Raw genomic sequence first — 15177 nt, forward strand, 5'->3', positions numbered from 1 at the left:
AAGGAAGAAATGGAAAGGAGATTCTGTTGGTATCCGGCTATGTTCCTCTGACATCACTACTTTAATGCTGCTGGGACTTCTATGATGTAAGGGCACCTAGACACTTGATTGAGCATCTTTTTATATGATTAAATCTGAATAAATAAAAGTAGCAGGGATCTGATAAGCTATCAATGCTTCCGAAACCTCACCGATGCACAGGAACTTCAAAGAGGCCTCAACCTGGCCTCTAATTTTGTGCCCTCTTTCACCTGTGGGCACAAATGAGCAGGCAGCGTCACAGGTGCAATCAGCTAGACATCAACATTCATTGCTTTTCTCCTGAAATTTAATGCCATCTGCAGTTGATCAAAAACACGAACACAAAATTAGAGGCCTCTTTTGAAAATCTGGTCCTCTTTTCCTCCTTTAGTGAGTCCTTGTTCTATGAGGTTCCCCTCCCTATTCTACTTTCACAGGCTGTAAGTCTGTATAGCAGGGCATACTACTACCCATCCGGGACCTTGGGCCTTGGATTGACATGGGCGGCCCCAGCCCAACCTTCTGATTTCCTATTCACTCTGAGAAGCAGAAACAGACAGGGAAGGAATAAGGGATGTGGACCACAGACAGCTAGTCCCAATAGTTTATCAGGCCTAGACTTGCCAACTTTCTAATCGCACAAAACTGAACACCACTGCCCCGCTTGTTCTATCCCCCCTCCCTCTGTCGCTCGCTTTCTCTCACCCTCACTCACTTTCACTGGACTGGGGAAGGGGTTTGGGGTGCGGAAGGGGGGTGAGGTCTCCAGCTGGAGGTGCGGGTTCTGCGGTGGGGCCAGGGATGAAGGGTTTGGGGTGTGGGAGAGGGCTCCGGGCTGGGGGTTGGGGTGTGCGGGCTGTGGGAGGGAGTTTGGGTGCAGGAGGGGACTCTGGGCTGGGGCACAGGGTTTGGGTGCAGGAGAGGGTTCGGGGTCCTGGCAGCGCTTACCACGGCTCCCAGGAAGCGGCCACCAGGTGCCTGCAGCTCCTAGATGCATGGGTGGCCAAGAAGGCTCTGTGCACTGCCCTTGTGCCTGCAGGTGCCGCTCCTGCCTGCAGGTGCCGCTCCTGCAGCTCCTATTGGTTGCTGTTCTTGGCCAATGGGAGCTGCGGAGCCAGCACTAGGCGCAGGGGCAGAGTGCGAAGCCTCCCTAGCTGCCCATGTGCCTAGGGGCTGCAAGGACCTGCTTGCCACTTCTGGGATCCGTGTGGAGCTAGGGCAGGCAGGGAGCCTGCCTTAGCCCCAGGCCCCCTCTGCGCCGCAGACCGGAGCAGCCGGGGTCCCTTTTCGACCGGGCGTTCCTAATCAGGCCCAACTGCTGAGTACAAAAGCAGAAGTAAGTAAGTGATGAGACTCTGTTAGGGGAGAGACCAGGCCCAAGAGAAGAGCAAATGGTGCGCTCCTGCTTGAGTCCGAGAAGGGAACAGATTTTCTTTTTGATAATCCTGGGAAGAGAAGCACATTTATGGGGACTATTATTGGACTGCTACTGAATCCTGGAAAAAGAAAGGCCATGTTGTGTTAGACAGACAGAAAGACCTGGAGTCTGTTTATTTGCTCAGATACAGACCGTTCACATTCCTGAGGACAGACAGCCCACACCACTACAGTCTGTTACCAACCTCAGTGCCCATCTCAATCAAGCAAAAGTTAAAAATATAGATTAAACTCCCACAGCAGCTACTCTACCTCCCACTGTAAAAGGCCGTGAATATTCAAGTCTATGTCACAGGGAGCAGAGATAGTACTGGCTACCATTCTGAGAAAAATACTTCTGGCCCCCTACAAGATTCCATTTCCCACATCTTCTTCCACCACTGTTGTCAACGCAATAACTATGAGAAAATGACGCCATCCTTGTGGAGGCACCAACTGTTGCAATCTTTGAGCTTGGAGACTGTGATAGGCTCTCCCCTGCAAAGGTATCTGAATAGACATATAGTTACTGCAGCACAGGGACCCGCTGAAGCCAAAAGATCTCTATACTGTACTTCCAAATGTCACCAGTTGCAAGGTCAGGACATAATAATTTGGAGTCAGCAAATTCATGCCTCAAAATAAAGAAAAGCTCAATCGTCAAGTCTAGTGAATGAGAGGAAGAGGAAGAACTAGTAATAGTGAAATCTGAATAGAAAAGCACTTCTGCTGAAGAACTGACACAAAATACTGGCAAAACAAAAGCAAACCCCGGCTGCTAAAACTCAGTCCAAAACCACACAGACTCAGGGATGTTAATCTCAATTATTATTTAAACAAACACGCTCCCAAACCATCCATTCATACCCCGAGGCACCACACCAACAAAGCTAGGAGCCTAAGTGGTATTTTATTTTTAAAACAATGATCCACAAAAATGTGCTAGGCTTTTTGCACCATTTTTCATAGAAGTGTTTTAAAATAAAGCTACATGGAAGTCTGATTACTGCTGAACCACTGGTGTTGAATTACAGCTTCCATGCTTCCCTTCTATTTACTATATCAGGCATTAGGGCTTGGCAAAGATATTTTGGTACATGTACAGTACAGTACATATATGAGGTCATGTACAAACTTACAGTCCACATACAAGCTTTAAAGCAGTTTGGCAAATACCTTTCTCCAAAAACACTGTGCAATACTGAAAATGTGTAAAGAATGGAAAGAAATATCTGTGGGACATTGCTTGTTCTTTCCAGGCTAGAGAACTCCTGCCCTATTTCTAAGAAGTAATAAAAATAAATAGCTGAAAAAAATCAATTTAACCTGTTGATTCCAGCTTCAGTTCTATGCTCAAGAGGCAGTTCCTGGAACATTCACGCCTGTCTATTCTGGCGAGAGTCATATGTAAGAACAACAAATACTCTCTGCTCCACCCACTTGCAATGAAACTGCCAGTTTACTCAGTATTTTTCATGGGTCACTAGGGAGCTAAGGAGTATTAGTAGTGGTCAGAATCAGATTTAACTATGTTTTATGCTTGAAATAAGTAAAAGAAAAAAAATCACAGTCAATATAAAAAAATGAAGGCACACTACTGTGGTGACACAATACAACTTAAATGCTGCCGACAGACTTCAGTCAATGGAATCTTTGAAGAGGAAGAACATGGGTTGATATGTAAATGGAAGATGTGACAACCAAAGCAGGTCCAGTTTTGCATGACAGGATAGAATGTTCTGGAATACCATGTCCTCCTTTTCCATGACTCCCAGCAAGAAACAGAAGCAGTACATGTTTCTGGATTATTGTAGTGTGCGCAGAGTCAAGTGATACTATAGCAGATGAGTGAACTCACCAGTCAGTGAAAAACCATTACTATGTACACGCACAATTGAGTTAAGGATTCTCATGACTTGTGGCATTAGCTCAGATTGGGCAGTTCTCTCCAGGCAAATGCAATCTGCCTTTATGGTGGTGGAAGATTACTTCCATATAAAAGCCTGCAGGAGTGAGAGAAGGACCTTTTGTATATCAGGAATGGAAATGTCATTGCCAGCTATAGTCAGTCAATTCTTTCAGAAACTGCTCTTTTCTTCCATAGTTTACCTCCCATCCAGTATAGTGGACACTCCACATCACGACATGCACAGGGAAACAAAACGAGCGGAAGTTTTCCTCGTGATTTGAGATCGAGCTGACGCATACAGTGAATTAAGATCTCTCGTAGAAAGCAATTGCTGCCATGTGAAAACATGAATAGCACAAAACTGAATTTTTGGCAAATAAAGACAGAGGATGCCAATCATTTTGCACTCAGGCTACTTAACATGGAATTAAAAACCAGGAGGACACACTAAAAACCCCACCCTAATTTGGAGCCAAGGCTTCCAGGAGCTAGCCTGCTTACTCCATTCAGCAGCCAAGAAAAATTATTGAAGCCCAGTTTGCAAACACAAGCACAAATTAGTTGCTCATGAATATTCAGTGAGAGGCAGCATTACCTTCCTATTAGTATGTGCCAATATTCAGAGCCAAGAACAACACAAGTTCCATGTACTCGCTTACCAACAGAAAATACTTATTGTAATTGAATGCAAGACAGAGTAGCACAGTCAGCATACAAGTTAACAAAGGAAACTGCTCTTCGAAAGCGCTTTGAAAGCCCAGCTCTCTAAGCTTCAGAGGATGCGTGTTTAATCAGAAACTAATGAGAGTCCTAGAAATAGTATGAGATGCTGGGCTAAGCGGCCTGCCCAACAGCAGCTAGGGATAATGGTACAACGGATGGGTTACAATTCCTTTGGCATTCTCTCTCATATCATCTGCTGCTGATAAACTGTGGCACAAAGGCCTATGCCTCCTGGAAACTGGCTTAGTTCCAAGCTTGAGTTGAGGAATAGAGCAGTCAAGGGGAAAAATAAAAAGCCTGACTTGCAAAACTTTCCCTTAACCATTTCAGTGCTAATTAGGATCCTCTGAAACTGCCATCCAGCAGGAGGCAGGGGGAATTATTGTGTATTATTCTGATTATTTCAGCTCACTGTAAGGACAAAATCTTGCTTGTCTGCAAGGATCACTTTCACCCCCTAAAGCACTTGCATGGGACCCAGCAGAATGCCAGCAGTGTGTGCTATGGATGGGAGGCTAGCACACTCGACAGCACTGCGTGACAAAGTCTGTGTGGCCAGCCAGGTTAGGGTGAGGCCAGAGGCCCTCCTCCCTGCGAGCATCTGTCAGCAGGCTCTGGAGGCAGGGGGGAGACACAGAGCAAGATTCACTAGCAGGTGTAAGGAAAGCTGCTCCGCACATACCCTGTTGTGGATTTCCTGAAGCCTCCTGCCTGCCCTTATCTTGTATCTCAACTTGGTCACGTCAGGTTTCATCCCCACAGCCTCAGAGGAGCAAGGCCACAACGTAGCTCTAAACAGATTTGGGGAAATACTGCAGAAATAGCCGTGAATATTCACTTGGATTTTTAAATTAACCAGCTTTTGCTGAGTTTATCTCCTAATGTGGCTGGCCTCTTTTGGTGAACATGCAAGTCATGTTTACTGGCCGGCTGGTTTGCAGAGAGTGAATTTCAAACTCAAACTGCAGGTACATGCACATTTATCCAGTCGGGAATCAAAAACAGTGTTATGTGACTTACCTCATTAAACTTAGCTTGACAACACAACTCAAGATATTGTATATCAAATACATCCACTGAATTTTTTAGGCTCAATGAAGAATAAAGATGTGTTGAATAAATTCAGACAATGAATCAATGTGAGGAAATCACAATCCATTGGCAGATAATCTGATAGCAGGACAGGCACTAAATTCACAAGATGAATTCTTTGCAAATTAGATATGTGCGCTAGCCCTAGCTATTAATCCTCTGTCTCATTTTCATGTTAACAAAAAGGTTGAGGGAGGAGGAATCAAAGGAAAATAACAAGAAAACTCTGATGCAGAAAAAAATGTTTAATGGCTGTGTTTTCAAGTGATTTTTATGGTACCGTATATCATGAGTTACTTAAAATAAAAGTTGTGTGAAATATAAAAATGTCCATGCAGTTGAAAGATGCTGTGTGAGCATTTCTGTAAAAATATTCTAGCATAGTTCAGGTTTTTTCCCCTCACTTAGTTCCCCAAAATTCTCCTGATTTGCCTCAAACTGAGATCTAAGAACAAGAAAACTTCTCTTCTTCCTCTTTTTTTTGTTTGTTAATAATCATTTCAGAACTACATGCTAAGTACTGATACCAGCAAGTATGACTGCTGGTCTGGTGCACATTTGAACACTGAAAAAGTGTGTCTGAAGATGACAAACTGTAGGCCAATCCTGCTAACATTTCCTATGGCTTCCGTGGAACAGCTCACAGTAATAGGCAATATACCCACTACTAGGTGTTTGCAGGATTGGGTCCTACGACTTCATAACACACATACACTTCCTACTGGATCTACTGGACTACAGACCATTAAGTGCCCTTTGAATACACACTATCAACCATTTTTTAAACTTCCATGTATAGCATGCACAGAATCCCACGCAGTAGTAAATATTCCTCAGGCTAACCAGAATTATCGAAAATAGAATTTCAAAAAAGTCTGACAAAGAAAACAAAAAATTCCCAGAGTTGTGTCTATCCAGTAAACCAGCAATTCTGAGTGGATTTCAAACTCTCATAAGCTGAATGAATTCAGCGAGGCTGTTAGCAAAGGTGTCCTGCACCCAACATACAGCTTGTCCACTGCTTATACACCTCTACCTCGATAGAACGCTGCCCTCGGGAGCCAAAAAATCTTACCGCGTTATAGGTGAAACCGTGTTATATCGAACTTGCTTTGATCCACCGGAGTGCGCAGCCCCGCCCCGCCGGAGCGCTGCTTTACCGCGTTATATCCGAATTCGTGTTCTATCGGGTCGCGTTATACTGGGGTAGAGGTGTCTTTAGAAGTGACAAGGAGGATAGCTGGATGGACATGAGAGCAGGGGGAGGGGAAGGGAACAGACAAATTCTTTTAGTGTGAAAAAGCTTTCAGCTTTCCTGTGTCACTAGTGCAGCATCATTCTTTAGAAACGTTCTGAAGTGATTTCTGCTGCTCCAGGAAGATCAGAAGCTTTTCTTGACCCTGGTATAAAGCGGTTTCTGCTACACTGTGCATGTGTTCCTCTGAAGAAAAGACTGGTAGATCAGGAGTAACTTAAGACTTCTAAACAGCATCTTCTCGCTTGGCCTGGTTACTGGATGCCAGACCCAAATGTTCGCTTTCCTTCTTTCAAATCCCATTTGGTATTTGACACCTCCCTCTCTCTCCCCAAAACACTAGTGACTTCCCCAGTCTTCTTCCTTTTCCTTTTTGAAGGCTACTACATTCCAGAAATACCGGGATTTATGGCACAATCTCACTAATTTTCAAATGCCATGGTCATCATATCCAGACACCATGCTTCACCAAGGCATATTCTAAACATAAATGACATGGGGATTGCTCCAAAATCCAGTGAAGTCTGTGGCAATATGCTTAACTCCACTGGGCTTTGGATCAAGCCCATGACCTGACCAGAGTGAGTTTGGTCAGCTATAGACTTAAAAATAAATAAACCATCATGCTTGTTTCTCTCATAGATGGAGTTGATACGGGATTAGAGCTCTGGGTTTTCTCCTCCTAGATCTCACCTGAACCCATCCAATGATCCTCAGCAAGTTCTTTTTGCTTTCTCACTTGAAACTCCAACAAATCAACAATCCAACATCTATAGCTGATCTTTCACTAACTATCTCATTTTAGAGTGGATGATGCTTCCAGGCCAGGGTTGAGAGACCAAAGTCAGCTCAAGAATCCCACTGGGATCCTCTGCCATGGTATGAGCTTGTAGAGAAACACAATGCAGGTGTTCCTTGTATTGCCACTCTCCCAGTTTCACGCAAACAAACATTTATCTATAATTCATGAAAATAGCAATAATCCCAGGCCTTGCTGCTGGTGAAGGAGAGTAATTGAAGAAAGACCCCCTGTGCTGTATCCCAGTGAAACCCTGCAGAGGCATCTGTGTCGGAATACACCATTTAACAGAGAGACTCCATTCATCTCCCAGGAAAAGCGGGTTAGTGCAGACTCAGATGTCTTAGACTATCTGGCCGTTTTCCAACCACAGCCATCACAAAGGCCCAATTCAAATGCCCTTCCTATCTGGCATCAGTGTCCTTGAAAGAGAACGGAAAACATCTTACAGAAGGCGACTGACAAACACAGAAAACAGTAATCAAAGGGTACGAATTATCTCTGCCGTGCCTCTGCTCAGCATGACTAAAGACCTCGTCCTGATCTCACTCACGCTGGTGCAAGTCAAGAGGAACTCTACTGAAGTCAATGGAGTTACAGGAGCGAGGACAGGAATCAGGCCTTTATATCCCTTCATCTTTTATGGTAGCCCAGTGCTGCGATTTCCAATGGAAAACTCTAATAACCGCGTTGACCCTCATCTGTACTTCACCCTGTCTAATACCAGAGGCGCAGACGTTGTGGGGCAATTCTATAAGTAGCACAAAGGATAGACGTTTGTGCTGAGTTAGTGTAGATGGAGCCTCAAAGCACTCTGAGCTAGGGTGTGATTCCAAGGTCACATATGCATACTCATCGAGCTAGCGTGCTAAACACAGCAGTGTAGCCACAGCAACACGGGCTAGCTGCCCCAAGTACAAACCCACCTGATGCCCTTGGGTATATATTTGGGGTGGCTAGCCCAGGCAGCTACTGCCTGTGCTACCACAGCGACACTACTATTGTTAGCGTACTAGCTGAGATCAGAACTGGCATGAGTATATGCATGCCAGCTGGGAATCAGTCACTCGAAGTGTAGATGTAACCAGAGTTAATGCTCAGAGAACTCTCCCCTGTTTGGTAGTGCTTTGGAGGTGGTGTGATTTCAGGCTCTGATAGGCTCATCTCCACAGGCATGGGGAGAGGGTCTGGAAACTGGGGCAAGGATGGAGAAGGGGACTCATCCATTACCTTCATTTCTTCCTCCACCCGCATGCACTGTGGCACCCAATGGCACCCCACATGGACATCTATCCCCTTCGGAAACTCAGATCCGTTGTGCCCTTCCCCACTTCACGGCATCGCAACAACATTCAGGATAAAGTGAGTCACATTGAACATGTAATTTCCTAGCTTATGTTGATGGTGTGAGGTGCATGAAATACCCTCCTCATCCCAGATCACCAGGCCACAATGCTTTTCTTCTTCTAGTACCTCCTAAAGACTATCAGACTGTTCGTTGTGTGGTGCACTGTCTGTCTGAAACACCTTATCCTGACTGCAGGTGTTGATCCTGCTGGGAAAGGGTTAGGTGGGTTTTGTGAACTCCATGAGACAGATGGCTCGTTATCACCCAAATAAAGGAGGTGGGAGTGGTTCTCGGGGAAGAAAGGATCTAGTGTGGGGGCTGAGCAGTCCTGAGGGGACAAGCCCTAGGAAGCAGGACTGGAGTAAACTTTGTTACCTTATTATTATTATTTATTTGTATGGTGATAGAGCTTAGGCCCCCGTCGTGCTAGGTGCAGTACAAACACAGAATAAAAAGATGTAAGCTCTTTGGGGAGGTACCAATCTAAATAGGAGTTGACTTCCTTGTTAATAAAAACAAACTCCTGAAAGGGGTGAGTTTTATCTCTATACAGCATGTGTGGACTGTTTGTACAGCAGGTGTTTGCTCACAGGCAAGGACGCTTTCATTTTGTCTGATATGGAGCCATGCACACTGTCAGTGTCCAGCACATGTAAATCACTGTTGTATGTGTTTGGTTATTTTTGGTGTTTGTTTTTTGGGGGGAGTGTGGCGTGGGGGTTAAGTATCATTTTCTCCAATGTATTATTTATTAAATGTCAAAGGCTCAGATGGGTCGGGCTGAATCCAAGCTCTAAGCATCTCTCCATTTTGGAGCTGGTTCAGACCCAGCCTCATTTCAAACTGCTGCTGAATAACGTGGAACCTGAGTCCCTGATGGCTGACAAGGAAGAAATAATCTTTTCTGCTCCACATGTGCAGGACTCACTTTTCGTGATGCGTTGCTTTAAAAACTTGGTCCATATGAAAGAGCCATTAGAAGCCTTATTTAAATATTTCTTAAACTGAGTCCTATGGCCACATTCAAGTCCTGATTACTGGTCTCTCTAGTTTTTTTCTCTCTGATCTATTTTGAGGAGGGAAGGAGGGAGGGTTATTTTATTCTACTGAATTTAGAATAAAATCAGGTCCAACATGGCCCTTGCAAACAAGGGGGAGGGCAAGTAGTAAGGCAAAAGAGGACTTTCATGATCTCTGGTGAAAGAGGCTGCAACTTTCTCAGGAAGGTCTGTGTTGGGATTATGCCAGAGCTGAGCCCCACGAGTTCAGGAAGTACCCTTGGTACTGCTCATGATAGGAAGTCAGACTAAAGCCTTGGTGGACTTTCTCGTTCAGCATGCCGGCACTGGGGAGAAGAAATGTCTTTAATGCTCCTGCTGCACTTGAACAGTACGCATGAAATCTCTGTCTTTAATCTCTCCAGTACCATACTACTTCTTTAAAAAAAAACAACTAATGCATAAACACATGTATAAAACCTACCTTGGTGAAGCCTATTTGTTCCTTACGAAAATTTTCCAGTGGTTTGATCAACAAATCACTAGCATTTTGGACCTGCAGAACAGAGAAGGAAACAACAGCTTAGTTACAGGGCACATATTTGTGTTACACTAAAGAGAGACAGGGGTAGGGGGGCAGACTGAAATGCCCAAATTGTAATCCCAGTTCTAATATTGACTCGCTGAATGAGCTCAGACCACGTCATTTAACCCATGTGTCTTCTTGGCCCTCTACACAATGTAGGTCAATATTATTCCCATCTCATGGAGCTGTGAAGAAGCTATGACAACAGTAGAGTGCTCAGTATTATTATTAGACTTCCACAGGCCCCAAATCTACTAATACCACAGGAGGGCGAGTTTGCACTCTGCCTCAAGCTATCTGTTACTACCCTCCAGGGTAAATTTCTAACCATTTCTAGTGTGGCACTTTCTATTGGATTACAGGAATCAAAGGGGCAGACTTTTGAAAGTAAAAGGATTGGGAGATTATTCATTTGGATCTTTTGTTATAATTGTCCTATTGTTGCAATCAGGAATATGTAATATGTTTAATATGAGGGGAAGATTTGCTCTAGCACATCTTCTGGATCTTTCTAGCCCAAGTACCAGATAACCCCCACAACAACCTATAACAAAAACAGGACTTTGCAATGAATAGGATCTGAATTGATGTCCAACTACTATAATTCACTCAGGAGTTGGCACTCAGTCTATAGAGGGGAGAACTCCATCTTTAAAAAGGGGAACAAAGACGACCCGAGGAATTACAGACCAGTCAGCCTAACTCCGATACCTGGAAAGATACTGGAACAAATTATTAAATGATGAATTTGAAAGAACCTGGAGGATAATCGGATAATTAGTAATAGCCAACATGGATTTATCAAGAACAAAATCACACCAAACCAACCTAATTTCCTTTGTTGACTGGGCTATTGGCCTAGTGGATAGGGAGAAAGCAATAGACATGTTATCTTGATTTTAGTAAGGGTTTTGACACAGTCCCACGACAGTCTTATAAGTGAACTAGGGAAATTACTATAAGGTGGGTCCACAACTGGTTGAAAGACTGTACTCAAAGAGTATGTTTAGGTTAGATATTAGAAAAAAATTCTAATGATAAGGATAGTTATGATCTGGAATAGGCCTCCAAAGGAGGTTGTGGAATCCCCATCACTGGAGGTTTTTAAGAACAGGTTGGACAAACACTGGTCAGGGATGGTCTAGGTATACTTGGTCCTACCTCGGTGCAGGGGGCTGGACTTGATGACTTCTAATGGTCCCTCCCAGCCCTACATTTCAATGATTCTTTGTTTCCCCTAAACAACCCCTCTCTGATCGTTGCTCTGCTAGACACCCAGGCTCCTTGGCTGGAAGGAGAATCCCCTCAATTCAGGGTAGGGTGTCCAGATGTCCTGATATTATTGAGACCATCCCAATTAGGGGCTTTGTCTTACATACACAACTATCCCCACGCCACTCCCCAAAAAAGTGTCCTGATTTTTCACACTTGCTATCTGGTCACCCTAATTCAGGCTCTTTGAAGAAGTATGGGGCAACTCAAAAAATAATGACTTGCCCTCTTGCATATGGCACTAGCTGCTGACCACAACTCACACAGGATGGGCTGACAGGAATGCCCGCTGCTTTGCAAACACAAACTAGAAGCATCCTGAAGAAGGCCAGGCTGTTTGTTTACTTTTCTCAGGGAAATGAAAACACCAAAAGCAGGAAGCAGATTATATGTATTTTAAACATGGTGCATGAATCATCCATGCTGGTGTCTGCAACCTCCTTTTAACTCAGATTGCTCACTGTCTGCAGAGTCAGGACAGGTTGGCTCCATCTTTGGAATTATACAATTATATTGTGTCCTGCCCAATCTAATGGAGAAATAGGGTAGAAGAAGCACCTCTCTCTGCAGCGGCTTATCCCCAGCCTCTGCTCTTGGCCAATCTGTTTGGTACCAAGTGAAACCTCTGTAATCCTCACTGCAACACCACTCAGCAAAGCTGTGGCTCCAGCCCTGCTTTTCCATTACAGCATCTATCCCTTTTGCAGTGGAACCACTGAATGATGATCCCTGAATCTGATGGACATGTAAACAGGTGAATACAATCCCTGAGCCAAGAGCATGGCCTGTTGCCAACATTTCTAAGTAAACAGGAAAGTTGGTGAATGCATTCTTAGGGAGTAACTGCATCAGACCTGAAATGAGCCGTTTTTCAAACCTAGCCACCCACAGCAACTTGTGCCCAAGATCTCACCCCCAGGAAGGCCCACATATGTGAGAATTGCTCCCTGCAGACACAGCATTAGCCAGGAGCTCAAAATAATGTGTAGAAAGGGCAGCGGGAAGAGCAGAAGGCTAATGTCATAACCTTGGCATAACACTTTCCAAAACACTCAGTTTCCAGATCCAGCATTTCTGATCGCAATAAGCACATGTGGGGAGAAGAGCAGATTTAAAATGTGGCTCTCAAATAAATAAATTAGGGACATTCCTTTTGATGAGGCATAATCCAAAGAAGCATGAAAGCAGGTGACTGTGTAGCAAGGCTACTACCAGTGTCTATCCCAAAGGAATCTGTGACAAAAGGCACGATGATTCTCAAACTTTCCAATCCATTATGTTCATGGAAGGCTGTCTTCTTCAGGCATGCTCTGTGACTCTTCTCTAGCAGTTTTGGAGGAGAAATTATATTCTACCATGTGTCACGGTCCCCAGCTCAATCTAACCATTGAGGGGTACCTCTGTCCCCTGCTGTCAAAGGTGGGAGAGGCAGGGAGACACACTCAGAACTGTTAACGCTTTGCCAGGACACCAGTTAGTTGATAACTGAGAGCACAGAATACAGTATGAGAGGGCAGTGACCTATATAGTTTATAGATTTTTTTGAAGTAAATGGGATACTGTAAAAAGGCTGGCCCTAATAAATAATGCACCAAGGGTAGAAAAAGATCAAGAAACCTTCTCAGATGGCATCCCTAAGCCTCTGAAAACCCTCAAGTTAATGGGGTCTTGGCAGTTCTCAGGATCCCACCCCTTCATCCTCCCACATAAGCTAAAGGTGGCTGCCATACCTGGGATGCAATGCAAAACATTCTTGTTGCCTTCTTTCAGTCTATTGCTGGTTCTTTCTCATCTGTTACCCAGACCCTTGCCAACCTCTAGAGCCACAGAAAACAGAGTCCTGGCATCCCTTGAGGTATAGCTGTCCCTAACCCTCTAGTTCAGCCAGATGGCATAGGAGGAGTTTTTTCAGCTTTGTATTGGGGCACGGGGGAGCAGAGCCAAACAGTGAATTCCTGGCATGCTGTGAAAGGCTTCCACTGATTCTAAAATTCATGTTTTTCCTGGAATAAGTGTGAAGTAGGTTGCCAACTTTCAATAAATGATCGAGGAGTTCTGGAGACAAAGGGGCACAATGTAATGAAGGAAAGAAAGGAGTGAATCACACTTCTGGAGCTGCATGTCAGGAGAGGCAGGAGCGCAGGGGGACAACTGCTCCCTTACAAAAAAATAGAAATGCATGTTACTTCATATTTTACAACCTATTTGACTAAGTGGAGCGTGAAACAGTTTGTTTCTGGACATGGCCTAGCTGGCCCCATCAGAACTTAACTGCCTTCTGAGTGAAGAGGGAACCCTTCACAGACCCTTAGGGTTCCTTCAATATGCCCTTGGCTGCTCAATGTCCAAATCTTGCTGGTGGAAGGCTTGCCTAGCACCTGGGTCAGGTGCTGGTAAACTGAAGGGGAACCGTCTCCCTCCCCACAAACTCCTTTATATTGTAGAAATAGAAAAGTCTCTCCTTCTCCCTCACCCCTGGGTTGGCTTTGGAGCATTCAGAGGGGAAGGTCAATACTCAAGTACGGCTGGTTAAAAGATAGTCCTTGAGGAGGGATATTCCACATCCCTTGTAAGCCCTACAGGGCCTCCAGTTTCCTTTGTCTTTCAAGGCCCAGCACAGTAGCAATGGTGGAGACTATGGCATCCCACTCAGAGGCCATTGCCTCTCTTTTACAGATCAGAAGATGTCAGGCACCATCCTTTCAGCACTCCCAGCCCATAGCCTCGAGACAATAGGAATCTTAGTATATATGGTCACTTGCTATTTTTCTTGTAGAGTTTGGCAGTTACACATTGTAACTAGACCCACAACTGAGCTAGCTGAGACTAGGCTGTGAAATCAGAAGACTGAGTCACGTGATCACAGAACCTAAAACAGGGAAACCTTCACCTGATACTATACTGCAGGACAGGCAGAATAAACCGGAGACGCATTTAGCACTATTCTGCACTATGCAGTATTGGGGTGCTGTTCCTATCTCTGGTGGAGTTACACTGCCAGAAAAGTGGTGTCATGCAGTGCAGAGTCAGAGCCCAAGAGTGGTAGATTTCTGTCCACAGATTGCGAAAGAGAAGCATCCATGAGATAAGCTTATTATTCCATCAGCCCTCTGGAGCCCTTAGTACGTGCAACAATTGACAATCAAAAACTTTCCAGCCCTGCTTTACTATCAAACGCCAGTGAGGGGCATTTGAGATAGGTAGGCTGTCAGGCTAGGTCTGACACACAGTCATGTAAAAGCAAGAGCAGGTCATAGACCCTTCATGTCTGGAATTGTGTGATGATAGCTTTGTCATATCTATACCCTATATAATGTAATGAACCAGCTTGTGTGCACGGATATATAAGATGTACACATTACTCTTTACTGAATGGAATAATAGAGCAGCTGTGTCATAGGCCCTATACTTCAAACAGCTAAGAGAGATCCCCCTTGAGCTCAAGGGTGAAAGGCGGTGCTTTTTTGGAACAGGACGATACAAGTTCTATTCCTCACTACTACCACGAATTTCTGCGTGGCCCCAATGTGCAGCATTATGACAATAATGTGGTCCTCCCGGGCCACTGATTTGCTACAGTAATTTCCATCCTTTTGTGTAATACACTTATGCCTAGGGTACAAATAGGCATAATCAGTGTCATACTCCAGGGCCTGAGGAGGGATTTGTTAACAAAATCAAGTTTTGCAGTTAAACAGAGAATACCAAAGAAGCCAAGTGTTTGCTATGAGCAGCTTTGTGACTTCTAGCCCACAGCA

The 15177-nt window shown here is 44.6% G+C and overlaps 1 protein-coding gene across 1 annotated transcript in view; it reads right to left on the bottom strand.

Annotated features, from left to right (window-relative positions):
- Positions 1-15177, bottom strand: part of OPHN1 (oligophrenin 1) — a 123795-nt gene that overhangs the window by 50567 nt on the left and 58051 nt on the right. Inside the window, exon 6 of the mRNA XM_024197316.3 lies at positions 10046-10117. Coding sequence (XP_024053084.2) covers positions 10046-10117 — 72 coding nt within the window. The remainder of the gene's footprint in view (positions 1-10045; positions 10118-15177) is intronic.

Source organism: Terrapene carolina, unplaced genomic scaffold, assembly GCF_002925995.2.
Source record: "Terrapene carolina triunguis isolate 2854851 unplaced genomic scaffold, T_m_triunguis-2.0 Scaffold131, whole genome shotgun sequence".
Lineage (NCBI taxonomy): Eukaryota > Metazoa > Chordata > Testudines > Emydidae > Terrapene > Terrapene triunguis.